Source organism: Colletotrichum siamense, assembly GCF_013390195.1.
Source record: "Colletotrichum siamense strain Cg363 chromosome Unknown KSG_Cg363_contig08, whole genome shotgun sequence".
Classification (NCBI taxonomy): Eukaryota; Fungi; Ascomycota; class Sordariomycetes; order Glomerellales; family Glomerellaceae; genus Colletotrichum; species Colletotrichum siamense.
Genome location: NW_023501021.1, coordinates 2,195,030 through 2,220,352, shown reverse-complemented (window position 1 = coordinate 2,220,352; position 25,323 = coordinate 2,195,030). Strand labels below are relative to the sequence as shown.

Sequence of the window (25,323 nt, the reverse complement as noted above, 5' to 3'; positions counted from 1 at the left end):
AGCGTGCTACTACATCGCAATTGGACTATGGAGGAATAGTGGAGGGAAATGCGGACGGGCATTCGGGGCTTACGACATGCCCATTCGGAGGTAGGACGGGGAACGGCGGGCCTTTGCAGGGGATGCAGCCAGCTTTTCTTGCAGCTCTTCTGGCGAGTTTGCGGCATGCTTCCACGGCGCATACGGAGCTCATTGCGCGCCGAGGACGAAGAGGAGGGTGGGGGATGAGGAGAGATTAGACCTCACACGCCGAGCCCTTCATCGCTGCAGGCCTTCCATGAGATCCATGAGGAACGACGCACAAAACGGACGGCACGCGACAGACCAGATGCCAAACATATGACAGGTGGCTCTTACTGATGGCGGTTGCTCTGCTTGTTGTCTGCTCTGCTTCGTGGGCTCTCGGTCTGGAATTCTTCCAAGTCGCGTCTTGTTACACGAAATTTGCGCCGGGGATTTCGTGCGACTCAGACTCAAACGCGGAACCAATCTGACCCAACGCTCACATTCCTCCACGCCCGCCAGATTGGTTGGTCTCATCCAATCCAGAGGGCAACTCGAACTTAGCCATGCCCCTCCCGCAAGAAACAGACGGAGGACACCAGATGGGAGGCGGGAAGGCAGGATGTGGCCTTGAGTAGGGGAGCCCACGCCACTGGCTTGCCCTACGCTCGCCGATGGTGCAGAGAGAGAAGTATGCCCATCCCCAAACCTGAGGTCGTCAAAGTAGCAGGAGGTTGGGCTGGGCGGCTTACACGGGACACACGGGTCGAATTAACCTTCTGGGATGATCGCTTTGATCGCGGCCCAAGGTCCTGGAACAGGTTCATCGATGCACCTCTGACCCGGACCGCCGTTTCTGCGAAAGGGTTCCTTGAGCAAAAATTTGGTCCGATGACAAACTCGGCGTGGCTTTGGGAGTGTCCCGAGCGCCTGGGCAAGTCTGGGCCAGCGCAGTTTCCAGGCCGTGACCTTCCATCATCATGTGCAGCAAGAGGGCGTAGACAAGGGACGAGAACTACGCCGTAGACAAACTCCCAGGCCATCCATACTTTCCCAGAGCCGCCCAGGGAAGTCCCAAACTGCGCCGTCATGCACTGCGACCACCGTGACCACGATGTCCCCTATTCCGGACTCCTTCCGACCCCTGAAACCGAAAATCTGAAGAGCATCGGTCTCCAACGGTTCGCGGCTGCTGGCAATCGTCGGGCATCTTCTCTTGGCCGCGTTCCTTTTGGAGGGGGGCCGGGAGTATGGAAAGCTCAGCAGCCCGCTTCCGTTCGTGCCGTCTTTTCTCTGCGGTCATGATCCTCGATTTGTATCAGGTCTCCGAGATTTTGGCATCCGTCGCCGGTGGTTCCGTAGTCGCATTTCGCATGCCGAGATGACTCCGCCGTTGCGGACACCGAAAAGGCCAGCCAAATCTGTTCGTCTGACAACGACGTGCCGAGTCGAGTCATCACCGTTGGCAAATTTCCTTACCAGTAGAAATATATCAAGCCAGCGTGCATGGAGCAGGCGGCGCTTGCCTTTTTCAACGGCTTGATGCCTGCTGGCAGGTGTCAGGCGCAGTTGTCGTTCATTTGAGGGAATGTTGTAATCGCCCTTTAGAGGAGCATCCATGTCGCATCTCACCACATGTTGAAACGCGCTGAGGCTGCCACAAAGAGACTACCTGCGAATTCCATAGGAATGTTTCTCTTCGTCATTCAACGACTTGTCATGCTTTCCATTAATTGCTACGCCACCGACTTCTCCCCAGAAACCCCAATGCCCATCGGAATTCTATTTGCGCCATATCAAAGAAAGGCTCCTGCTTGTAACAGTGTGATGACATAAGCAAGGGTGAGAAGATGGGGAAAGCGCGCGGGCTTAAGTGGTTCCCCACTAAAATGGTCCGCCATTTGGCGACCGACGCGAAAACGGCCTCCTACGCGTCGGACCTTGCACCGACGTCCTATTCCACCTGCACCGGCTTCATGCGCAATCATGTGACTGAGCTCATCAACATCGTCGCATTCTACGCCGTATATCTCGTCTGTCTCGTTCTAAAATCATCAGTGGTTTCTGCGGCGTTGTGCTTATCTGTCTGTCGGTGTAACCTCCGATATGGCACGTCCCAAGGGAAGCAGCGGCCAGGCTGCCGGCGCAACAAACGGTAACCGAGATATTAGGAGTTTCTTCGGTGCGAGACTAGCTGTCAAGAAGACACAAAACACCTTGACTTCGTCGCAAGAGACCGGGGCCACCGGTGACGCTTCTGCATCCCCGGCCTCGTCCCCAGGCGCTGAACTTCCGCCGACCGCATTATCCAGCACCCACGTTCGAGATGTGAAGAAGGCGCCATCGCCAAGGCAGACGCAAGGCAAACGCAAACGGGCGTCCTTGGTCCAGGACAAGAACTCGAAGCCGCCAGCTGATCACTCGGGCGACTCAATCACGGTCAGCGTGTCACCGCCCCAGCCTGGTCCAAGAGCGTCAGCAGCAGCCAGTCTTCATACTTCGACTTCATTATCTGAAATTCGCACCACACCCTCGCTCTTCTCACCGCAGAAGTCCTCGCTTCGCACACCCGGACGTAGGAGTTCGGGAACAAAGGACTCGAATATGCCGCCCTCCGGACGGGCCACTGGCTCGGCGCGGAAGGTCCGGTTCAGTTCTGCGCCCTCCACGCCAGGTCAGTCTTCTGACGTTGAGGCGACGACACCAAAACGACTATTATTTTCGGGAAGCAAAAAGCCTACAAGCGTGAGCCCACCTGAGGCACTTGCTGCCGACCTACCTTCGTTATCATCTCTGAAGAGGAACGACCTGCTGGGCACGCCCAAACGCGGCCAAGCGGGACAGGCGGCAGGCAACGACACTCCCAGCAGCCTCCCATCGTTGCCTGACCTTCCCAGCTCTCCAAGTGAGCCATTTTCGCCTTCGACAGCAAGAAAGCGTACTGTCCTGGACAGAGACGCAGTGATCAAGGGCTCAGATGACGAGGATGACGATGACTCGTTCTCGGACTGTTCTCTGCCAGATCTCGACATGTTGGGTCCGAGGAAAGCAGGGGCAGATCCATGCGGCACGCCGCGCGCCAAAAGGAGGGCGATTATGGTTCACAAGTCGCCTTTGACAATTCAGCCGAAGCATAAGTTTGACTTCAAGACGTTGGATGCACACTCAAGAAGACACGACGTCAAGTTCGACAGCCCCAAGCGGGCGCCAAAGGTTGAGGTCAAGGACGAGATCATGGTGGACGCGAGCCCTAGCAAGTCTCGCCAGAAGTTGATAGAGATCGCCGGCGTGAAGACCGAGGAAGACGCAGACAAAGCGATGAAGGCGATGGAGCGAACCAACACATCGGGCTCCAAGACCAGATGGTACTTCTTCAAGGAGGTTGATGCTCAGACTCCTCCGCCCTTCCCAAAAAAGAGCGCCAAGGGGTCCTGGTCGTTCCTCGAAAAGGCAGGAACACGAGATCGACACATCATGTCTGGGATGCCTACCAGTCTGGCGGCGTCTATCGGCCTTCCTGATCAGCTCTACCTCTGGGTTCTGAACATGGTGAATGTCGAAAAGGTTGGCGTCCTGAGAGAGGAATACTGCAGGCTTGCCGCTGCCAACAAGAAACAAGTTAGACGTCTGATCACGCCTAAACAATTGTCAGAGGTTTTTCGTCAATTGGGTGCTGCGGATCATATAGGAGATGAAACGCTGCAGCCAGTTCGCGAAATCCGAGACATATACGAAGAGCGAGATTGGAAACCTCTCCAGTCATGCCTGGAGTGGCTTCATAACATAGCTCGATATCTTCGGCATGATACCATCGCGTACGCAATCAATATGCTTCTACGTATGGCGGCTGATAAGATGGTCATCGAGAACCCGGACGTGCTGATGGCACATCAACTTGCCTTGGCCGAACTGGTGAACAATGTTCAAGATGGCATCTGGAATGAATTCGTAAGTGAGCCTCCTGAACACGGAGTTTCCCATGTTGACATTGCATAGTGCACTGAGATTTGCTCAAGTCTCTATCATGGATTTGACAAGGCTTCACTGCGGATTCTTCCGCTCACATGCATGCCGGTCACCTCGTCGAAGCTACATGAGCTTCGAAGACGCTTGGCTGTCTCGTTCTTCCTCCGGGACGCCGCGCTTGCCGACCAGCACCCAGACACTACCATGTCCCTCCGCCTCGTCATCGCCCGGGTTAAGGACAGCGATTTGCAACTCAGCCGCAAGACCGACTACGCCGACCTCAAGGCGCAGGTCTTGCTTCTGGACATGGCGGTGGACGACGGCTCCTTCACTTCGAACAAGGATGACCGAGAACACGAGAAGAACTTTAACGCCGAGATAGATGACCTGGCTCAGCGTCTTAAAGCTATTTGGCGCGGCATCAATGACACGGGCGCGGCTAACTTGACTCGTACGGAGGCGAAGAGCGTGCTTGAATGGGTTGGACAACGCCTGTCATACTCTGTTCGCACTAGGCCCCCACCAACACAGAGCATCTTTGGAGATCAGGGGCCATCTTCAGCCAAGAAGAGGAGACAGCAAGACTTTATGAAGAAGTTTGTGCACGGTCGTAAGAACAAAGAGGTCACGAAAGAAGAATCCTCGGACGCCGACGAGACGTTCGTGAGTGCATTAGGGTAATGATAATGCAATTGTAGTATAACGACAACTACCTAATACGCCAATGGTTGGCCACGATCATACAGCATCTAAGATACACCACAGGAAGGTTTCAAACAGGAGGCGTCAGGAGTCCTTCAGGCAGCAATGGTTTATCCAGCCCAAGGAGGGGCTGAAGGGAGGGTTGCAGGGCGCATTTCGGAAAGGGGTTTGGTTACTTTAGTCGGTGAATCTGCGGTTGGGGTTCTTTCCAAACAGAGTCTGTCGCACGGCGGGCAAAGAGGTGTCCTGGAGAAGGTTTAGACGCTCTTCGAATGTGTTGTTGATTTCGATCTTTCCTTGTCCGCCAATGATGAAGATTCCTCCGGCGCTGTTGATAGCGTTAGTGATGCTGCCAGATAAGATTCCACCATAATCGCGTGCGTATGTGACATACCTTTCCGCAGGCAGGGGCTCGGACTCGTCAATCTTGGCCGCGGCGTCCTTGCCAACCTCCTTCTTGTACTCCTTGGTCGCCTCCTCGATGGCCTTCTTGACGGCGTCATAGTCGGCTTTCCGCGCGCGGATCTGGACCTCGGGCTCGTTGAGGGCGTAGAGGCCCTCGAGGACGAGGTTCTTGAGGATGCCCTGGTACTTGGCCTTGTCCTTAGTGGCGGCGGCGAGCTTCTTGCGGGCATCCTCAAAGATGTCGTCGAGGAGCTCCTGGCGGGCGCCGAGGACCTTGAGACGGGTCTTGTTGGTGACGGTGGAGCGGGTGATCTGCAGCGACATCTGGGCCTGCTTGAACTTCTTCTCGTACTGGGTGTCGATGGCGTCCGTCTCCTGGCGGACGAGCTTGGACTTTTCGATTGCGAACTCCTCGTTGGCCTTGATCTCGATCTCGCGGGCCTTTTCCATCGCCTCCTGCTTGATGAAGGCCGTCATCTTGCGGAGCTCCTGACCGACCTATTTTGGGGGTGAGCCATTGCATCAGTATTTGACCTTGATTGACGGATGCGTTCGGAGGGGGCGCTGTCGTTGGGCCGTAGAGAGAGGACGAGGGGAGCTTACTTGGTCGTCGGTCAACGGTGCGTGCGACATGTTGGCGGTTTGGGGGGGTGTTGAGCGACTTTCTTCGATTAGGTTATCGGGAACGAGGAGGAGAGGATGCGATTCGGGATCGCGGGGAGGTCGTGATGAAGCTGAAGAAGCCGTCGAGGTCGTGGGGGGAGGGCGGATGGGGTGCGGGATGGAGAAGGGTCGTGGGTTGGATGAAGCTGTTGTTGACGAGTCTCGATGCTGCAAGCCGCAGTAGCAAGCATCACTGGACGTTCGGCGCCGGCCCAGCTCCAAGCCCAGGACAGGAACCGCTACCGCTACAGCAGGCAGGCAGTAGGGAACAGCCACAGCTGGCGGGCACCACGGTGCACCTGTTTGACTGGCTCACAGCTGCTGCTGCACCAGTGGAACAGTTGCTCCACTTTGGATGCCACAGACCGAACTGGTCTGTGCGCGAGGTGCTCGCTCTGCTGCACCAGCCTCACTTCTCATCAGTCTGGGCCAGTGACATCACGCAGGGCCTTCTTGACTGGACACCTCTCTGAAGCAGCCCCCAAGGATGCCCAAGCATGACCAGCGATAAGATTAGCCGACAGCCGGCAGTCAGCTGATGCCGGGCCGAAAAGCATCCGCACCGCCACATGCGCCATCATGGACCTCAGTGACCTTGGGTCCTGACCTGAATAATGCAAGGCGGGAGGCGGGAGGGTCCCCTACTGCGTGGTGCGTTCTGCGCTGCGTTGCGGCGTTAGTGTACCTTGGGGCGCTCACGGGGGGTGTGGGTGCCTTCCCCCCATTCGATTCGCAGCAAGCAAGCAAGCAAATCAATGGAGAGCCGGCATGCCCAGCACTATTTGGGCCAGACCTGACCGACGGGACAGCGGGCGGCCATTGCGTCGTGCATTGCCAACGTACGTCTGTCTGGTGTTTCGAGCTGAGCCATGATCTAACAAAGTGTTCACCGACTCCGGCCATGTGGAAGCTCCGTATTTTATAACGCGCATTAAAAGTACACGCAAACATCTTCAACAATCCCACCCCGTCTGGCGTTTCTGCGTCACTGACCGACCGAAACCGAGCAACGCGATCCGCCCTAGCACTACGTACAATCTCGCTGCAAGCTTGGTCTTGGCGGCTAAAGATCATCATTCGGCCGGGAGTGACCTTTTAGAAGTGGCGGGCTATTGGGCAACTTTGCAACCACCTCTGCGTCCCGCAACGGCTCATACTTTTGTCCCGTTTTCCTGAGCATTTCTCAACTACCCTCCTCCATCCGCAGAAGCGTCCGACCGCCCGAACCCCCCGACGTCGATTGCCATCCGGCCCCGGATCCAGCGAAGAGAGACACGGCACGAAAGCGCTAGCACAACAGGGAGGGCAAACGGTTGCGCGGATACAAGGGACAGCACGAGATAAATCCATGAGACCGACGGCCTTACGCCGCTGCTTCATTCTCGACCACCGCTGCCAGATGACCGACAGCTAGCTCTTGCGCGCGCAATGGGGTCCCTTGGCGGCATCTCCCCCGGGGGGACAATCGCCGTACGTTCACCTGCACTTCATCTCACCTAGCCTGCATTCGTGACGGGCGACGCTAACACTTGAGCCTCTCTACAGATCGGAATCATCGTCGGTCTCTTATCTACCAGCGTCCAGAGCCTTGGCCTGACGCTACAACGAAAATCGCACATCCTCGAGGACGAAAAGGGCCCGCATGAAATACGCAGGCCGCCCTACCGGAGGGGCAGGTGGCAGCTGGGAATGGGAATGTTCATCGCCGCAAACCTGCTCGGTAGCTCCGTCCAGATCTCGACCCTCCCTCTCCCCGTGCTGTCGACCCTTCAGGCCTCCGGCCTCGTCTTCAACTCGATATGCGCCACCCTGATACTCAACGAGCCCTTCACGCGCTGGTCTCTTTGGGGCACCATGCTCGTCTGCGCTGGTGCCGTGCTCATCGCCGTCTTTGGAGCCATCCCCTCTCCTGCGCACAACCTCCAGGAGTTGCTTGGCCTGCTCGGCCGCCGATCCTTCGTAATATGGATGATCATGCAGGCTTTGCTTGTCCTCTCCATCGCCATCACCATCGACTGCCTCGACGCCTTCACGAGCCTCTCGACCAATTCGCGATTCCGCTTTGTGCGTGGCCTGTCGTATGGCTGTATAAGCGGCATCGTGTCCGCGCACTCTCTGCTGGTCGCCAAGTCCGCGGTCGAGCTCATCATTAAGACGATCGCTGACGGCGACAATCAGTTCATTCACTGGCAGGCCTGGGTGCTGGTTCTTGCGCTGGTCACCCTGGCCCTGAGCCAGCTCTACTACCTCCACCGCGGCCTGAAGCTTGTGTCGACGTCGGTCTTGTATCCAATGGTCTTTTGCATCTATAACATCATTGCCATTTTGGATGGTTTGATCTACTTCAACCAGACCGACCTTATCAGCCCCCTCCGCGGTGGACTCATTGCTCTAGGCACCGCCATCCTACTATCAGGCGTGCTGGCGCTATCATGGCGCCTTAGCGACGAACAACATACACCGGGAGTAGGCCAGTCTTCCCTGGCGCCCGGCCTGGGTCTCGTGGAGGACACCGAAGACGAGGAGGAGTCTCTCCTTGGCGGCGACGACTTGTACAGCCTCCACGAAGAGGACGACCCTCTGCCCGTCACATACTCAACATTTAACGTAGCGAGCGGGGAGACAACCCCACTTACACCCAGTCGCCCAAAGAAGGGCAGGAGATGGCAAGAACGTGCCGAGATCTGGGGCGAGCTCGAGGATCGCGATACGTCAAGCCCGCCCATCTCGCGCAGACGATCAAGCACGATGCCCGACATCACCGAGTCGACATCCCTTCTCGGCCACCGCCGCACAAGCGGCACCCAACCCCAAACATCCTCTTCAGCAGAGGCGGGCCCCAGTAGCGAGTCCCCTTCGCAGCGTCGACCCGCAGGCCGCAGGCGGCGCAAGTCGACCGGGTTCCCGGGCTTCACGGCTCGCCGCCGCCGCAAGAGCCAGAGCAGCCAACCGTCTCTGCAGGAGGCGCTTGGGGGTATCTGGAAACTCAAGTGGTGGCGGGGGTCCGGCGGAGGAGACGAGGGTGCACCGCCGAGCAGCAGCGGGAGCTGGCCCGCGTTCTTCCGCGACGAGGCAATGCCGGAGAGCAGTAGTAGCGCTCACGGGCCACGGAGGGGAAACGGAGGCGGTGGTGACGACCGGGCCCAACAGCATGATAGGGGGCGGGGCGGCGGCGGCGGCCGGACTAGTGATGATTCGCCTGTATGAGTATTGGAAAGCCACTTTGTCACGTCATTATTCACTTTATCCTTTTTTTACTTCCTTCATTTTCTTTTCTTCATGCTTCATGGGAAATATTGGCTGCCTCCTCCTATTTCTCCTCCTCGGCAGGTTGCCCCCTTTTTTCATCGCATGCCTCCCTCCGGCGTAATTCCCATGTGTACATTTTGGTGTGTGTGTGAGCGTGAGGCTGGCATGATGAGATTGGGTGACGGGTGGGCGTTTGTCCCTCAGTTGTTTCATCTAGAGTATATATACACGTGGGTTTCGGGGTATATCGTAGGATAGGATACCTGACCCACGTTCCGAGCTCCCTTGGCGAGACGGACTTTTCGACAGTATGATATTTATTGACCATTCTTTTCAAAAGAAGAAAGACACTGCAAAGTTATGGCGAGGAATCTTGTCTGTGAACTGTGAGATGCCATGATGTCGCAGTTGCCTGGCTTCCAAATTGGAGTATCTCATTCGATTCAAGCATATTAGTAATGTTTATCTCTGCACCAAAGACCCCGCGGGATCTCTGTTTCTTTCAGGATCTAAAAGACACATTCCTGTGGCTAATTCCGTTATTGCAATACTAGACGTCCTCCATTCAAGGTACTCGTAGGGAAATCAGGAAGGATATGCTGCCTGGCAGTACATGAGATAGTTCGCAGAAGATCAACATGGCATATCGCCTGCTGCTGGCACGCGGCAATCGGAGAGGAAGTCTCTGTCATGGATGAAGTGGTGTCGCAGCCAGGACTCCCTCCTCCCAAAGAGCTTGTAGTTCAGCCAGGCAAATCCCTCGGCAGAGACGACTCGGACGCAGCCTTCCATCCCCCCGCGCGACATTCCCAGTCCCGCTTGATCTTAGGCTCACTTCACTACCCATGACATTCAGCCGCTTGCTAGTAATACCCAAGGGATGTCTTCTCATCCTTCTCGTTGTCCAGGTTCTTACATACGATTGCTCAGGCTACAGCCTGTGAGTTGTTCTTGAATAAACCCAGCAAGGCAGATGAGCTCGCTTGGCCTCTTGGCTTCCTTGGCGCTTTTTCTCGCGTGAAAGCATGCTATCTGAATCTCGACCGTGGTCAAATTGGCGAGCTGGGCGAGGGCTTTGACGATGATATCTTGTCGCGTCAGACCGGCTATTGTGGCTCGGATCACTCGATGACAGGGTGCTTCTCGGCAGGGGAACTTCGCCGTTGACATACGGGAAATTCCAAACGTTTCGATCTTCATGGGTGGTCAACAAGCGGTTGGTTTCATTGAAGTTGGATATCCCACTCAGTCTGGCCATGGCGTTGTTGCGAGAAAAATATTGGGATTGATGTTGGGTGTCTATTTCAACATCCTTGATCGCAACGCAAGATTGCTAAGATCAAGCCCATCGGTCCTTCTCCATGAGGCCCTACAAATCAAGCACTGCGGAGATAGAAAGAAGGGAGATGCATACGAAGCCGGTCCATACGTCGAGGTCCCTTCTTCTGCCGACAGGTTTCGGTGGTTATAGTTCTGTGGAGGATGATTCGCCATCCATCCATTTTGATTGCTATAACTGAACACAGGGCAAACTTCTTTCTCGCAAATGACGAAGTTCGCTCTTAGCACGAGGGTGATCGAGGGGTGTTTCTGTGCACACAAATGTTCACTTAGAGATATAATGGTTGACAAAGTTGAATCTCAACTCGATTCAATTTTACTCCACGACAAATAATCGACGAATTTACAATCCAAAAGTGAGACCAAACATCGCCAGAACCCGAGAAAGTTCCAAGCCTTCACTACCTACATCAGACTCCTAGCGAAGTTCACAGCCCATCATCATTCTACGTGCGGCTCCCAATCTATCAATAACATAGTTCGCACTAGCAAAAAGACATGACAACGTCTCGCAGAAAGTGTATGTGACGGCATGCCAAAGTACGGTAAGTTCGGCACAAAGAGACCATCGTGCTGACTCGTTAGCATCGGCCGTGTTGACGGTGACACGGAAGGGCTGAAGTCATCGGGGGTTCGTGCGTATACGTGCATATATTTCGGATGGTGGTGGGTTGCACTCTCTTCGGACATATGTGGCGGCTACGGGCATGTGGGAGGAAGGAGGCGGACCACAGTCGGTGGCGCCGCAGACATAGCGGGTTGAAGGTTACGTCGTTTTTCCTATCTTTGACGACTGGCTATTCTGAGGTAATGGAGATAATTGATATGTTTAACATGTGTCTGGTCGAGAGAAGCAACGCGATTCCGTCATTATGAAGAAGAGTATGCGTAGAGGAGCCCTGTCGACAGCCCCTTAATGCCGATGGAAAAAAATACAACCACCTCGACGGAGGACGGCAGCCAGCCAACTTTGCAGACCACAATAACTCATCAAAATACAACGTCCCTCTTCTTCCACATCATCCTCGAGATCGTCATCCAATCTACCCGAACCATTCATCTCGTCAATCTCCCGTCTTCGTTGTTTATGCGGGGGGTGGAGGTGGCCCAGATCGTTTATATCTCACGCACCGACGACAGGGCCCTCCGCCCGCTTCCATTGGCCAGGCTCCTCATCGCGAACCCGCCTAGGTTTACTTGGCACGTCTACCCCAGACGCCGTTCGTTCTATTTCGAGCGCCTATCAGTTTACATCTTGCCAACGACCTCTTGGACTTTGGTCTTGATTCGTTTATCTGGGCCTTTGGGGGCCTGTGGAAATAGATTGGGGGTTTCTTGGCTCTCTTAGCTGTTCACGTCAACGTCGTCGCAGGTAAACATGCTGTAGAGTGACCCAAATGGATCGGAGATTGTGTATATATGCACTCTTCTCCCCTGCGAGGGTTCTGTGTAAAGACCTCCTGAACACACTCGACTCTGACCGAGTCGCTCACGACTCAAATTGCATCGAATCACACACATATTCACATCACGGCGCATGGGAACGCAATGTATAGAAACAGGATTGACTTCCAGGGCAAGTTCCCCCCTTCTTACAGAACAGAGATAATCAACACTAAAAATCTATATATGATGTCCACACAAAAAAAGGGTTCTGAGAGAGGTAGGTTTGGAGAGAGGAAGAGACAAGTGGCCGTCACACAAAACAGACTTTCGCTCGAATATCTCCGTCCAGGTTTCGTTCCATAACGTCAAGAGTCGTAGCCGTGTCCCTCGGATTAGGGACTGGCTCAGAGGATGCCAAAAAGGGGGGAGAAGGTTTGATTTCTTTTTGCCTGACCACGTTGTCTAAGAAGGCGGGTTGAACATTAAGACCAATCAATGGCCGCGGGCACGGAGCGGTAAGGCGATTTCAATCTTCCCCATCCGAAAAAGACAGAAAAAAAGGGGGTCGCGTTTGTGCTCTGCTTCCAAGTTTCCACAGCAAAAAAGTCGTCCAAGGAGAGACAAGAAATTCGGTTCCTATTCATTTGGCCTGCGGCTGTGCCCCAAAGGCAGAAGAAGGGGGACCCATGGAAGGCGCCCCTTAGAATCCACGGTAGCCTGCCTTCTCATCGATGTGGCGATAGCGCTCGCGCTCCTTACGGTCCTTGAGGAGCATGGCGGTGCAGACGACGAGGAGGGCGTCGATGCCGACCATACCGAATACGGCGGTGAAAATGTTGTCGACGAAGACGTTGGCGAAACTCGTGATCGGGGCGGCGCAGCCCTTCTGGAGTGCAGCGGCGGCAGGGCTAGGGCACTGAACATCGGTGACGAAGGCAGGAGACGTGCTGTTGAAGTATCCGCAGCATTGGAACTAGCCGGTGTTAGTCCGCATTCTTTTGCTATACAGTCGCCGAGGGCACTTACAGCAGTCTGCATGAGTTCTTGAACGCTAGGGTCGGCGGCAATCCAGAGCTTGCCAAAGTCGGCCTTGGTGGTGAGAGTCGTGACCCAAAGGTAGGTTCCGAGGACCAGACTGAAGAGGCCGCAGAAGGTGACGAGATAGCCCGAGAGCTTGAGCCATCCACGGGCGGGAGTGATCATACCCGGGATGGTCATGAGGAAGGTGACGAAGATGAAGACGGCGTTGACGACACCAGCTGCTTATTGTTAGTGCTTCATGTTCCCACGATAACCCCATCGCCGAAGCATCGCATTGGCGCCCGAGTACGTACCGGTCAGAGGGAATTGCTTCGTGAGCAACTTGGTGGCGGCCTCGACGCCCTCTTTCGGTGCTTCGTTCACGGTGTTTTGGTTGATGAGGGAGTAACCGAGGAGAATGGCTCCGGTGATGACGAAGACTGCGTCGGCGGCCACGTAGGCCAGCAGCACCTTGTTCGCCATGGCGGTTTGCTGTCGTGATAATGAGCAGCCACGAGACCCGAGAGAGAGTTGTCGCCCGGAGAGACTTGGCTGCCCCTCAACCGTTCCAGATAATCCTCCTCTTAGATTGTCCTCCTCTTTCGAATAGATTTAAGATTTTTCGAGGTTTTTTTGGTTGACGACCGGCGTCTTTGTTTACGGACTCAAAAATCGTATGCGGGTTCGTCGGGGTCGGTGTCGTGGGTAAGGACTGTCTTCGACCAGCAAAAATACACGGAACCTCCACGACCCAGCGGGGGACGATCGCAACGGTAAAATAAAAAGGTATAGAAAGAGAGAAGGTGACGAACCGAAGGTATCGCCAAAGAAGTGAATAAGGTCGGATTGAACGATTGTACAAGAAGATGAGTATGGCCAAAGGTCGCTCTCCAAAGGGAACCCGGCTTCGCGTAGGACTGGGAGGAGAAGAAGGGGAGCGAAGGAGTAGAGGCGCAACTGGAAGTCTGAGGAGGTGGAACGGGAGAGCGGCCGGTATCCACAGTGCTGTCTCGGACGAGACTGAGACCTGAGAGACTTGAGCTGGCCAGGGAGACCCCAGAGGAGAATCGCCAGATTCTTGGTGGCAGGAGAGGGGCCCGTATCGAGAAGGGAAGTCAAGAGAGTGGACGAGAGCCAGTGAGAGGACGACCAGGGGTGGGCGGCTCTTGGGTTGTCTTGGTGGTGGTCTTGGTCAATGGTGGCAGCGTCCGGTGGGTTACGTATTGGGGCACGGCGGCAGGGACCCCTCTCGACTTTTCGGTGGCTCGAACAGCAGATGGGAGAATGAGAAACGCACCAGAAACAGCTGGGGACCAGCCCACCGGTGTCACACTGTGTCTAGCGCACTGGAAAAGGGGAAGAAAGGGAGGAAAGGATAGTGCGAAAAGAGACTGCCAGAGGGGCAGGACGGACTGTGGACGAGGAAAGGGAGGTCGTGATGATTCGAATTCCCTGACGAGACGTGTTTCAGGGCCGAGGGGCGCCCTCATGCAGGCGGTACAGGCACGCGCCAGTGCAAGAGCCGTGCAGCCACCGATCCGGGGCTTATGGCCAATCATGACGCTCGAAATGTCCAAGAGTCGCCTGATTGGGGTGGTCGTCCGTTTGGCCCCGTTGCTTAGGGCTGCTGCTGGCTGGCTTGGGCCTGCCGCAAGGAATCCGCTGACCTAAGGCCATGAAAGTCACTTTTCTATGCAAATCAGCACAAACGATACATCCTCCCGATCCCAAGCGCTGCCTTATGTAAGGTCTCCTGCCCACTTCGCGTGGTAAAGCATGGCTGATGCCTGCTACACCGGGGCTTACTTCAGCGGGAGCGACGATTACAAGGGAACCAAACGCGAACTGCACTGCTGAGTCTGAACGGACGACGGACTTACATCATCGTCTCTGGAGCAAAAGAGAAACAGGAGACGACCAGCCAGCAGAGCCTCCCTCTTCTCTCTTCGAAGCCGTGGACCCTTAGCACGTCGAATATGCGCTGCACGGCATTACGGCACTTGCAGAGGAGCCGTACGCGACATCAGCCAGCGAGACATGTCGCAACCGCTCGCCAAAATACCACTCTACACGCGCGTCCATTCTCCCTCCCTCCCGTTCATCGGTCAATTTTTTCCCCTTCACATTTCACAAAACTACGGCTTCCTCCGAGCTCTAGCGCCCGGTGCCTCTCTCTCTCTCGTACGAATGACCCCGGAGCAACTCTACGGATTGAGGCGAGGTTGTTAATTGATTTGCCCCTCATGGCATCATCTCGCCCAACCATGTCGCTGTTCTTCAGCGGCGGTGGCACGACATTACCGCCCGCCTACGTCCAATTTCCATACTCTTGGCTCCCCTGGCGAACCATGCTTAAAATGCTGGATACTTGCTGCAGGCCGTCTCCACTACCTTACTCTGATCAAGGTGTGTGCCGGAGATGGGCGACTAAAAAAGGCGCTGTGGGCTGCGGTTGCGGTGGTGCTCGGGAGCGACGCCAGGGATCAGGGCCGTTAGTGCCATCTCGGGCCCTCTTCTCTTTTTCTGCTGTCTCTCTTCATTTCGTCCGTCCGCTGCCCCGACTGCGCCGCTGAAGGTCCAGAGCCTCAACATGAGGAATGTGATTTTCATACACGAATTGCTTCCAGGTTTGTTTGGACGCCCAGACCTGTCATTCTCGCTTCTCGCTTCTGCTCCTTGCATCTCATCGCGTTGTCGTCTCCTCGCAGCCACAGGAAACCCTCCAAGTGGGCATTAAATGCACAGCCGTTGACGCGCCTGAAGGCCCTGCATCATGTTTCGCCCAACTTGCGCTCCCGTTCCCGTTCCGTTGCGTGTGTCGATTCATGGGATCATGAGAAACGAGAGCGCGAGCCTCGGGAAACACCCAACTCCACCGGCAACTCAATGCCGTGCGCGCATAGGGCTACATTGCATCTTGCGGCTCGTCTTCTTCGACTCTTGGTCTGTGACTGTTCCCACGTCTGACAATTTCATGGTTCGCTACCAAGATCGACTGCTGATTGCTGAGGGGCAATTCGTTTCGATGTGCACTTGTTTTCCTGGAGCTGCACAATCGCACGTTGTCTGCTCAGTCCTCACAAACAAGACCAGGCTGACTCGATGAAACAGCGAGGTGTGATTTCATTCACATATCCGGGAGAAACTATTAAGGAGTTGTACTTGCTTTCAGTCGAAATTTTCATCGTACGCTAAAATGGACGAGACGTTCCTCTCGACCGTTAAGTCACTAAAAAAGCCATCCAACGGCGTCGGTCTGACGCTCACCGCCACATCTGCACAACACGCAAAAAGGAATGGGCCCTAACCAGGGATCGAACCTGGGACCTCTCCCAGATCGAATCGTCGAATTGACAACCCTAAGGGAGAATCATACCGCTAGACCATCAGGGCTGATTTAATTCAAGCAAGCTCGTTGCTAGTTGAGGACGGCCGGCCGAAAATTCACTCATGTCGGGCGCGTGTGGTGTGGTGAGGTGGATTCGCACGACTAAGGGCAACGGAGACGCGACAGGGATGGCCCCGAAGGACGGAATATCGGAACGGCCTGAGACAACTGCAACGGCTCCAATGGAGTGAGCAACCCGCTTCTGCCCGTTCACTACCCTGCGCCACGTTCTGGCATGTCGGAGAATTGTCGATCAACTCGGTCTACTATCGAACTTCATGGCCGCGTTCACTTCCCTGCCCTAGCAGCTCCTATCTATCGGCAACTGCGCCCCCAACAACTGCGCGTCCACGCTAGCAGTATGGCAGTGAAGTATCAGAGCAGCTCCCAGGGATGAACTTCTGGCCCGCCTTCGGCCGGTCGGCTTCGAAAAGCTGCGCCGAAGGGTCTAGGACTCGGTCGGTGATGTGGACAGTACCCTAGTTTTATTCGTTGGTCAGTCATGCCGCGCGAAGTGGCAGCAGCGCGTACCTTGGTGACCCTCAAGTCCCCCTCTGTGACTGTCGCTACGTCGTTCAGCCACAGCGTGCCGTCTTTGATCTGCGTCCCGATGTACAGATACGACCCGGCCTGTATCCGCGACGCTGTCTCGTTGAAGACGCTGATGTTGAGCTGCGTGTTGGGGATGTAGTGGTGCTGTATGAGGTTGCCGAGCCACCATTTGCCCTTGGGTGTCGGTGTGAAAGTGTTGAAGTACTGGCCCGTGTGCTTTGCAAAGGCCTCGTTGGAAGGGGCGAAGAAGGTGAAGTCCCATGCGGGGGTTGTGTCGAATGCCTCAAGGAAACCTGCCGTTCATTAGCTTCATTCCCTGAGTGGCCGCGATGTGCTCTCAGAGGTTTTGTTACCTGCTGATCCATTCAGGACTTTGGCCAATTCGGTCAAGTCGCTTCTGGACTTGACGAAGTCCAACAGTGTAGTCACATCGTCAGCTTTCGCGGGGACGTACGTGCCGTCTGGCTTCGGGGCATACGACAGCGGCCGTCTACCAGAAGAGCCCGCAGCACAGACAACTCCGAAGATGATAAAGCCCAAGACCGTAGATAATTTCATGACGAGATTTCTTGAGTGATAAGCTTCCCGTCTCGGCGTGAAGGTTGGGCGGGGACTCCTAAGTATGGTTTCGCATTCTTGTAATCCTCCATCAAGAAGAGAAGGTTGAAGCACACAAAAACCGGAGCACAGTCTCCCGGGCCGGCGCGGAGCCCGGCAATCATCCCGGAGTTGCGGGGTACAGCTTTACCCCGACGTCCCCCGCAGATCATCGGCGAATCGGGACAACCCGCATCGGAGGATTCATCGGACGATTCTGGGGAGTGACGAGTTTGCTATGTGCTATATTTCTTGATAGTTGTGGCTGCATGCTGATTGATATATGAATGTGAGTATCAAGATGAGCTGGCGCACACTGGACGTTGGGTCCGTCCAATCTTGGCCCTATCGCCGGCATCATGATGTTCTTGCTCTGCCTTCTGGTCACAGCTGCTGCTCCGACCCTGGGAGCTCCTGGAGGCATGGCTTCCCGGCCGCAGATGGGTAAGCCTATAGCGCAACACGCGAGCAGCGTGGTAAACTGATGTTGCAACAGGATGGAACTCCTGGAATACATTCAAGGCAAACATCAACCAGTCCATCATCGAAACCACAGCCAAAGCTCTGGTTGACACGGGGCTTGCAGCAGCAGGCTACAAGTACCTGATCATGGACGAGGGCTGGCAAGCCGACGAACGTGCTACGGACGGGCGCCAAGAGTTCAACTCCACGCGTTTCCCCTCGGGAGGCTCAGCTCTCGTCAGCCACATTCACGACATGGGCCTCAAGGTCGGGATATACAGGTGCCTAAGGCCCTCTTTCTTCACATTCGGCAGCTCAACTGACATCTTGCCTCCACAGTGATTCCGGAATCTTCACTTGCGGCTTCGCTCCCGGAAGCTGGGGTTACGAGGACCTCGACGCCCAGACCTACGCGGACTGGGGCATCGACTACCTCAAGTACGACAACTGCGGCGGCTTCCACGCGGGCACGCACACGCAGCAGGAGCGCTTCCAGGCCATGTCCAACGCCCTCCGCAACACCGGCCGCGACATCTTCTACTCGCTGTGCCAATGGGGCCACCAGTTCCCGTGGTACTGGGCCGACCAGGTCGGCGCAGGGTCGTACCGCATGTCCGGGGACATCCACGCCTCCTTCGCGCAGGACAAGGCCGGCGTCTGCCCGACCGCGTACTGCCTGAATACGGGATATGCGGGGGTGAGCGTGCTGACGATGATCAGGAAGATGAGAGAGATCTCGCCGTTTCAGGAGAAGGGGCGGATGTCGTGGGCGGATATGGATATGCTTGAGGTTGGTGTTGGGAATGTCATGAGCGAGGTCGAGGAGCAGACGCACTTCTCGTTCTGGGCAGCGTTGAAGTCGCCGCTTATTATTGGTGCTGATGTGACCAAGATTCGAGAGCAGTCGTTGAAGGTTCTTCTGAACCGGGACATTATTGCCATATCTCAGGACCAGAGGGGCGAGGCGGTGAAGTATTTGCTGGAGTTGTCGACAGAGGGCAAGGTGCAAGTCTGGGCAGGGCCTGTCGACACTGGAGAGTATAGACACGTGGTGCTGGCGTTGAATTATGGGAACGATCTGGCAAATATCAATGTGCCGCTTGATGGCATCGGGCTGGGAAAAGGGTGTACTGATGGGGTGAAGGTGAGGGAGGTTTGGGCGGCGGAGGATGTGGAAGTTTTGGAGGGCAAGGTTTTGTTAAAGAACGTGGAGGTTGGGCAGACCAAGGTGCTCTTGATATCTTGTTGATATCAAAGGTTTGATCATTGGAGATCTCTGTCTTTTGCATCGATTACACTACTCGAATATCGTGTTACAGTTTTGTATGGACTCGTTTTGACATAGCTTTACTCTTAGGATGCCAGGCGTTGAGCCCGAAATGATGCGAAGTACGATGCAACAAATCCCCACAAAAGAAGCTGGTAAGAAGGTCTAGAAATACGCTTCAAATACAAGATCGAGATTAGTCAGTGATAGAGTCTACTGTTGACTATGAAATCGGTATGGTTATCTTCGCAGCTACCTATATTGTCTCGAATTGGAATCTGGGAAGAAACGCCCAATCACTTCCAAAGCAAGCAACGGGTTCAATGCTTCACGCTATCAGGAATGTAACCGTCACCTATGAAGAACACAGTACTGCTCTTTGGTTCTCTTTGGTTCTTTCTTTTCTCGCCACTTCATTTTTAATCCTTCCTAAAAAAGTAACCTGCACGTTCATCCATTCCAGTACATGCTTCCTCGAGAGCCTACCACATATCTAGCAACCACACCAGGAAACTCAATCGAGCACTATCCGCTTATTGTTCAAAGGTTTCCTGTCGCGTCTTAACGCGGGGGATCCGAATTGCGGAAAGATGATGCTAGATGGAATACGGTATGGCCTCCACCGACCGGAGCCGGGGCATATACCGGAGCATTCTCCGACGGCGCCGATGAACACACTACCATAGCACATCATCATCATTGACGATCTTTCTAATGGTCCGACGGCCCGAAATCTCTGCCGAGAACGAATCCGTGTTCTTGGCATGCTCTGCGGAGGGCAACAAGGCAAGTCACGCCTAAGGGAGTTCTTTCTCGTGACTAAGTCCGTTTGGGAGGAGCGCCTACTTGAAAGGCTTGCCCCAAACATGAGGGTCTTCTGAGGTTCCAAAAATTCTAACTTGGTCGAATCTTTGGTCCAAGATCTCTTGCACATTACGTGGCAGACTTGGCCCCCTTCAAGTTGTTATCCGAGACTATGGCGCCCGACACAGGCACAACTACTAGCGTCAAGAGAGGCTGTGCTGACTTTGACACGACGGCTAACGGTACTGCTTCGGTAAGATGAGAAAACCCGTCTCGAAAAAAAGGGAGTAGGACTTACACCACAGATCAGATACAGAAACGCAATAAGCTGTCCCACGAGCATGCAGACGAGACAAACGGTCTAACGACTCCCCCTCTATCAACGAACAGCAGCGAGATGCCCTTGTCGTGCATGCTCTTTTCTCCAAAAGCTGGCGCCAAAATATGGGGTGTTGCCCAGCAGAGCTTTTCCTCAGTAAGCGGATGCAACAGCCCTTCACAGGCTAGAAGTGGCAGCTGACAGCCCAAGCCCGCACCGCCAACTTTGTTTCCGGAGTACACCAAGCCAGGTGGCACGAAGTACGTTTACAGGGAGCTGAACTTCTGGACGTCGGGATTCTTCCCAGGATGTCTTTACCTCCTTCTAGAGCGACGACGGAAGCATACCCATCTGCTGAGGCACCTGGGACAGTCTGACGGACAAGAACCCCACCAGATGCACCTGGAGTAAGATTGCAATTCCTCAGAAAAAAGATTCCTCATCTGACCTAGACTACAGGTTCGCCTGTACATGGTGGACGGAAAACCTTCATCCCAACGCACATCTCGCGACGACCCATGACCTTGGTTTCATGATTTTCCCATGGGCTCGCCCGGCGTGGGAGCTGAACCATGACCGACGGGCGTTCGAGTCCGCCATCACGGCCGCGAAGTCTCTCTATAGTCGATACGACGACACTGTCGGATCGATTCGGTCCTGGGACGTCTGCGTTACCAAGAGATACAAGTTTCTGGATCCAAGCAAGGACTTTCTTGTCATCATTGTAAGGGATCCCCCGGCACATCTAGTCATCATCAGTAGTACTAATTGTCCCTCCAGGATAACATGATGAACCTCGACATGGTCTTCTGGGCTGCTACTCAGCTCGGAGACCAGGACATGTACAATGCAGCCGTCAAGCATGCCGAAACGACCCGGACCCATCACATCCGCGAAGATTTCTCGACATTCCACGTGGTAAATTTTGAACAGAAGACCGGTGTGCCGAAGGAGAAGATCACCAACCAAGGCTACTCCGACACGTCCTCCTGGTCGAGAGGCCAGGCGTGGGCCATTGCTGGCTTTGCGCAGACATACAGCTGGACTCGTGACGTCTCCTTCCTTGAGACCGCCATTTCTTGCGCGGAGTACTTCATCGCCCAGCTTCCGTCCACTTGGATCCCTCCGTGGGATTTCACGGCTCCGAAGGACGAGCCGCAGCCTCCGGATGTCAGTGCCGCGATGATCACTGCGTACGGCATGCTGTTGATCCACGAGGCCTTGACTTCTCTCGGAAGAGAGTCGGCGTACCTGAAGCATGCGATCAAGCTCATTCGAGCCGCATGTAGTACCCATATGAATGGTGGTGGCCGGTATCTGAAGTCGAAGAGGACGATCGACACCGTTGAGCATGGCACCGTGGAGGAAGAAATCGGCTGGGACGTGGACGGGGAAGGTGAGCCTGAGACAATCTTGAACGGCGCGACCATCAACAACTACGAATTCGCACCGAGAAGATGGGCAAACCACGGGCTGGTGTACGCCGACTACTTCTTCTTGCTGGCAGGGAACAAGCTTCTAGACATGGGGGTTCCAGACTTGTTCGAGGAGCGTGCTTGAGTATGCGAAGAAAGTGCAAAGATTCAATAGATTGTGATCATATGTATATACTTTCCATATGAGATTATACTACGTTGGGGGCAAACAAGTCTCCTCCTAGTGGTTGAAGGGTGTCGTTGCATCTTACTCCTTCTCCGCCGCCCCAGAAAACATGCTCACCCGTTGATTCGGCAGGAAAGAGTAGTCAAGGTAAGCATTGAGGTCCTCAAATTCTCCAACCATATTTGGTCCTTGACCGTTCGGAACCCCCATATCATAATGATCGTAGGCGCTCAGATGAGATTGCAGATTCGCTGGAACAGGCGATGGCATTGCTGTAGGCCCTCTGCTGGGGTTCTGAGCATGGAAAGCCAGAGGAAGTGGGGGGAAGGCCATGGAAATGCTGTCAGGAGACGCTTCTTGATCAAAATCCACAGCAGAGGCGCCGAATCCGTCCACGTACGCACCGCCAGGCCTCGGAGAGAAGCCGTTGTTGGGATGATCCGCCCCGGAACGGACGGCGCCGGGCGGCCCTAGACTGTTGCCGGACAGCGGAGAGGATGTTTCGTGCCTGTCATCCGAGTATACAGCCTGCCTGATGTCCAACATGCCATGGCCTTGTTGACGAGCTTGGACAAGCCTCCCTGCAAACTTCGAAGCCAGGTTCTCCGACGTGTCGCCAGGGCCATTCCACCTCTTTGCTATCGTCCGCAAGCTCCCCACCAGCGAATCAAAGCCACCTGGCAGCGTCACGCTGTAGTAGAGTGAATGCGCCAGGAACATGCGTCCGCAAATGAAAAGACAGAAAGCGAATTGAGGACTAACGACGTGCTGCGAGTCCTGGAGAAACTTCTCGGCTATGATCGCGACCTCTGTAGCAGCTGCGAGACATGTTTCTGAGCTAGAGGCGGATGGTAATCGGATGCGGGTGGATTGCCATTCGGGCAATGGGTAGGCAATGCCCTGGTGGAGGAGAACTACAGCGGTATTGTGCGTTACGTGAGCCAAGGACAGATTGGGGTCCATGATCCCATCGTTGTTGAGGACGCATGCTTCACGCCATTGTTCGGGCAGGAATATCTTCCATCTGCTGATGTCAGAAACACCACGTATTTTGGCGCATCGAACCAGACTTACTGCACTAGACGCAAGTCAAGCTGCTTGAACTTCATCAGCCAGACCTGTATCTCATGGGGCTTTGAGACATCGATCGCTTGCTGGAGGAAGAATGACGTGACCAGACTGAGGCTTTCGGTGGCCTCGATACAGTACGCAAACCCTCCCAGCGAGTCTTGGGCCGCTTCTTCAGGTCTCGCGGACGGGAGTGTTCCGGTGGCACCGCTTGACTGATCAGCAACACCGAAATACGGAGTCGGTGTCTGGAGCGGCTTGCCGGCCTCCCAGAGGGCACCTTCGCACGGAAGGCGTCTCTTGACATCTGCACTGGTCAAGGAGAAGTTCCATCCAGTCGCGATGCTGCAGAACCGGTCCATTAGGAAGATGTTCCAGAACACTCGCCGCCTCTCTTCTCTTTCACTCCAAAATCGACAGGGTTTCAGGAATTCCATTCTCTTGATGAGACGTTTCGAAGCCGGTGGCTGGTCTTCGTCTTCCACGCTGAGTTGCAGTTGTTCCACCGTTCTCGTCATGCTTCCAACGATTGACTACAACATCAGCTTTGTGACAAAAGAACTGGCAAATTGTCTTACCCATGCAGAGGGCCCTCGGCCGCTTCCAATCTGTCAAGCCGCTGTCAGATTGTGTGACATATTCAGGGTGAGCTGATGAACCAACAGTATCAAACGCAATTATCGTCAACGCCTGTAAATTTTCCACGGAGAAAGATTCCATGCTGTTCAAGATAACGAACTGCCGACATCGTTTTGCGTACCGAGTCTTTTCCTCGGGAGAACCAAGACGGGCATCCTGGGAGAATCTCGCGCAGAGGCTCACAATGGCATGGAATATCGTACTCAGTTGCGGTCTTTGTTCGGGATCCAGCATGCGCTCGCGAAATTGGCGGACATGCAGCATCGGGATCCAGGGGTGGATATTCGCAAAGTAAATTTCAACAAGATTGTCCACGAGGTCCGCCTCAGGGAGGAGAGAATCATCAAACACGGAGTCTAGCTTGGCGTTAGCGCGGATATTTTCTTTGGGCGCTGTCGTCTGTGTTTCCGGATTCTTGGGGCGCCAAGCTGCGAGAGTTGCCATCGCCGGCTCCCCACCTTCAGCAAGGGTTGCGAGAGTGTTCTTCAGCGAAGCAGCCGTTTCGTTGAGCGACGTGTTTGATGACTCCTCTTGGCTAGGACTGGTAGAGCTGTGATGAGTCGCAGTGCTCAAGGCATTGAAAACTTGCTGCCAAAGCACTCCTTGGCCTAGAAACATGTTCTCGAGAGTTGCTGTGAGACGTCAGTCACCAAGTCAAGGCTTTGACGATGGATCGGAAATGTTGATGGATGCTCACCGACTCGCTGACTGAGATTCTCCACTGCCCCAGTTCGAAGTCCTGGCTTGGACCTCCTGTCGTCGTACACGCATTCGACATCTGGGGTTTGATATCAGAATAATTGCTCCCATAGATCCTGGAGACAAGAACCAACTGTATCGCACGCAGGCAGAGCAGGGTTGTCGTCTGGAACAGCGCGCTTTCTTTTTCCGACATGATTGACAGCTGAGATTCTTCGTGAGCCAAATCACAAGCGTACCGGAGTTCGTTGCGCGAGAAATTCTTACGCTGGGCCTTCCGTATCGCAGCCATTCGTATTCGAGTTTGTACGTCTCTTCTTGGATCGCGGCTGACCATCTTCTTCACCGCCGGAGCGACCAGACATGGCCTCGTCATCGTCCTCAAACGCCATTGAGTTCAAGATTACGGAAATCGCAAAGCACTCGAGGCTGGCAAATGGAGTTTGTAGGAGTCAACATTTTGATAATAAAGACGTGATCGGGCGAGCTATCCAAGTTCAGAAAAGGGTGCCGTTCGATCCAAGCTTAGTTGGGGATCGAAACTCGAACGTGGGGAAGATGTGCGGGGAATGCAGGCCTGTCACAAATAACATGCCACACTGATGGGCCGCTGAGAGAAAGCCACAGCGGGTTGGACCCTTGCTACGCGTCCTGTGATTTCCGCTCATGCACTCGCTGTAGCTGTGCCGATAGCCTACATGATAGCTTCCTTGAGCGGACGAACAAAAGTCCACGTTGAATTCCGTATTAGAATTCTGACAACAGTCTTTATTCAAGAAGCAGAAGACTTGGCCAGAAACATGAGTAAATAGAAACCTGACTCTTTTGTACAGCTAGTCTGCCCTCTGCCAGGGGGTCAGTAGCAAGACACGGCATGTCCGGGACACGAGAGATTCTTCGACGTCTTGGGTCAATACCTCGGTTCAAGTGCTGCTTCATCAACCGCTCCAACCAGAAATCATCAACACATACCACCAGGCCATAAAGGTTTAGTATAGGAAAAGGTTCACCAGCCGAGGGGACAGCAAACAATTTAGCGGCAGCCAAGTTCCCCATTCTGAAAGCTCTGAAGCCTAGGTAGCAGGTCCAATGCAAGGCAACACCCGAACGACGATCCGCCCACCTTCCACCAACCCCCCGTCTCCGGGCACCGGGGTAGGTGCCGGAGACGTGCCCGAGCAGCCATTCCGC

The 25,323-nt window shown here is 54.7% G+C and overlaps 8 protein-coding genes across 8 annotated transcripts; 4 read left to right on the top strand and 4 right to left on the bottom strand.

The window, feature by feature from the left end:
* Positions 1-2,109: 2,109 nt before the first annotated feature.
* On the top strand, positions 2,110-4,650 carry CGCS363_v012173 (uncharacterized protein; the record flags this gene model as incomplete). Its single annotated transcript, XM_036644022.1, has 2 exons — positions 2,110-3,951; positions 4,000-4,650. 2 exons carry the CDS (start codon positions 2,110-2,112, stop codon positions 4,648-4,650), a joined length of 2,493 nt encoding a protein of 830 aa, XP_036490845.1.
* A 198-nt stretch (positions 4,651-4,848) lies between these two features.
* vma-4 (V-type proton ATPase subunit E) lies at positions 4,849-5,709 on the bottom strand (the record flags this gene model as incomplete). Its single annotated transcript, XM_036644021.1, has 3 exons — positions 4,849-4,999; positions 5,066-5,574; positions 5,680-5,709. 3 exons carry the CDS (start codon positions 5,707-5,709, stop codon positions 4,849-4,851), a joined length of 690 nt encoding a protein of 229 aa, XP_036490886.1.
* Positions 5,710-7,167: 1,458 nt separating this feature from the next.
* CGCS363_v012171 (putative magnesium transporter NIPA8) lies at positions 7,168-8,946 on the top strand (the record flags this gene model as incomplete). The annotated part of the gene is made up of 2 exons (XM_036644020.1): positions 7,168-7,209; positions 7,285-8,946. 2 exons carry the CDS (start codon positions 7,168-7,170, stop codon positions 8,944-8,946), a joined length of 1,704 nt encoding a protein of 567 aa, XP_036490844.1.
* Positions 8,947-12,415: 3,469 nt separating this feature from the next.
* Positions 12,416-13,218, bottom strand: CGCS363_v012170 (uncharacterized protein; the record flags this gene model as incomplete). The annotated part of the gene is made up of 3 exons (XM_036644019.1): positions 12,416-12,688; positions 12,742-12,974; positions 13,050-13,218. The coding sequence occupies 3 exons, from the start codon at positions 13,216-13,218 to the stop codon at positions 12,416-12,418; spliced, it is 675 nt and encodes a 224-aa protein (XP_036490341.1).
* A 3,258-nt stretch (positions 13,219-16,476) lies between these two features.
* CGCS363_v012169 (Uncharacterized protein) lies at positions 16,477-17,233 on the bottom strand (the record flags this gene model as incomplete). The annotated part of the gene is made up of 3 exons (XM_036644018.1): positions 16,477-16,602; positions 16,655-16,968; positions 17,029-17,233. 3 exons carry the CDS (start codon positions 17,231-17,233, stop codon positions 16,477-16,479), a joined length of 645 nt encoding a protein of 214 aa, XP_036491011.1.
* Positions 17,234-17,634: 401 nt separating this feature from the next.
* MEL-0 (Alpha-galactosidase) lies at positions 17,635-18,983 on the top strand (the record flags this gene model as incomplete). Its single annotated transcript, XM_036644017.1, has 3 exons — positions 17,635-17,716; positions 17,769-18,015; positions 18,074-18,983. The coding sequence occupies 3 exons, from the start codon at positions 17,635-17,637 to the stop codon at positions 18,981-18,983; spliced, it is 1,239 nt and encodes a 412-aa protein (XP_036490279.1).
* Positions 18,984-19,977: 994 nt separating this feature from the next.
* Positions 19,978-21,684, top strand: CGCS363_v012167 (Unsaturated chondroitin disaccharide hydrolase; the record flags this gene model as incomplete). Its single annotated transcript, XM_036644016.1, has 5 exons — positions 19,978-20,058; positions 20,116-20,280; positions 20,335-20,531; positions 20,584-20,848; positions 20,905-21,684. 5 exons carry the CDS (start codon positions 19,978-19,980, stop codon positions 21,682-21,684), a joined length of 1,488 nt encoding a protein of 495 aa, XP_036490281.1.
* Positions 21,685-21,807: 123 nt separating this feature from the next.
* Positions 21,808-24,524, bottom strand: ctnR-0 (Citrinin biosynthesis transcriptional activator ctnR; the record flags this gene model as incomplete). The annotated part of the gene is made up of 6 exons (XM_036644015.1): positions 21,808-22,750; positions 22,801-23,327; positions 23,373-23,402; positions 23,458-24,065; positions 24,131-24,211; positions 24,467-24,524. 6 exons carry the CDS (start codon positions 24,522-24,524, stop codon positions 21,808-21,810), a joined length of 2,247 nt encoding a protein of 748 aa, XP_036490280.1.
* Positions 24,525-25,323: the final 799 nt, after the last annotated feature.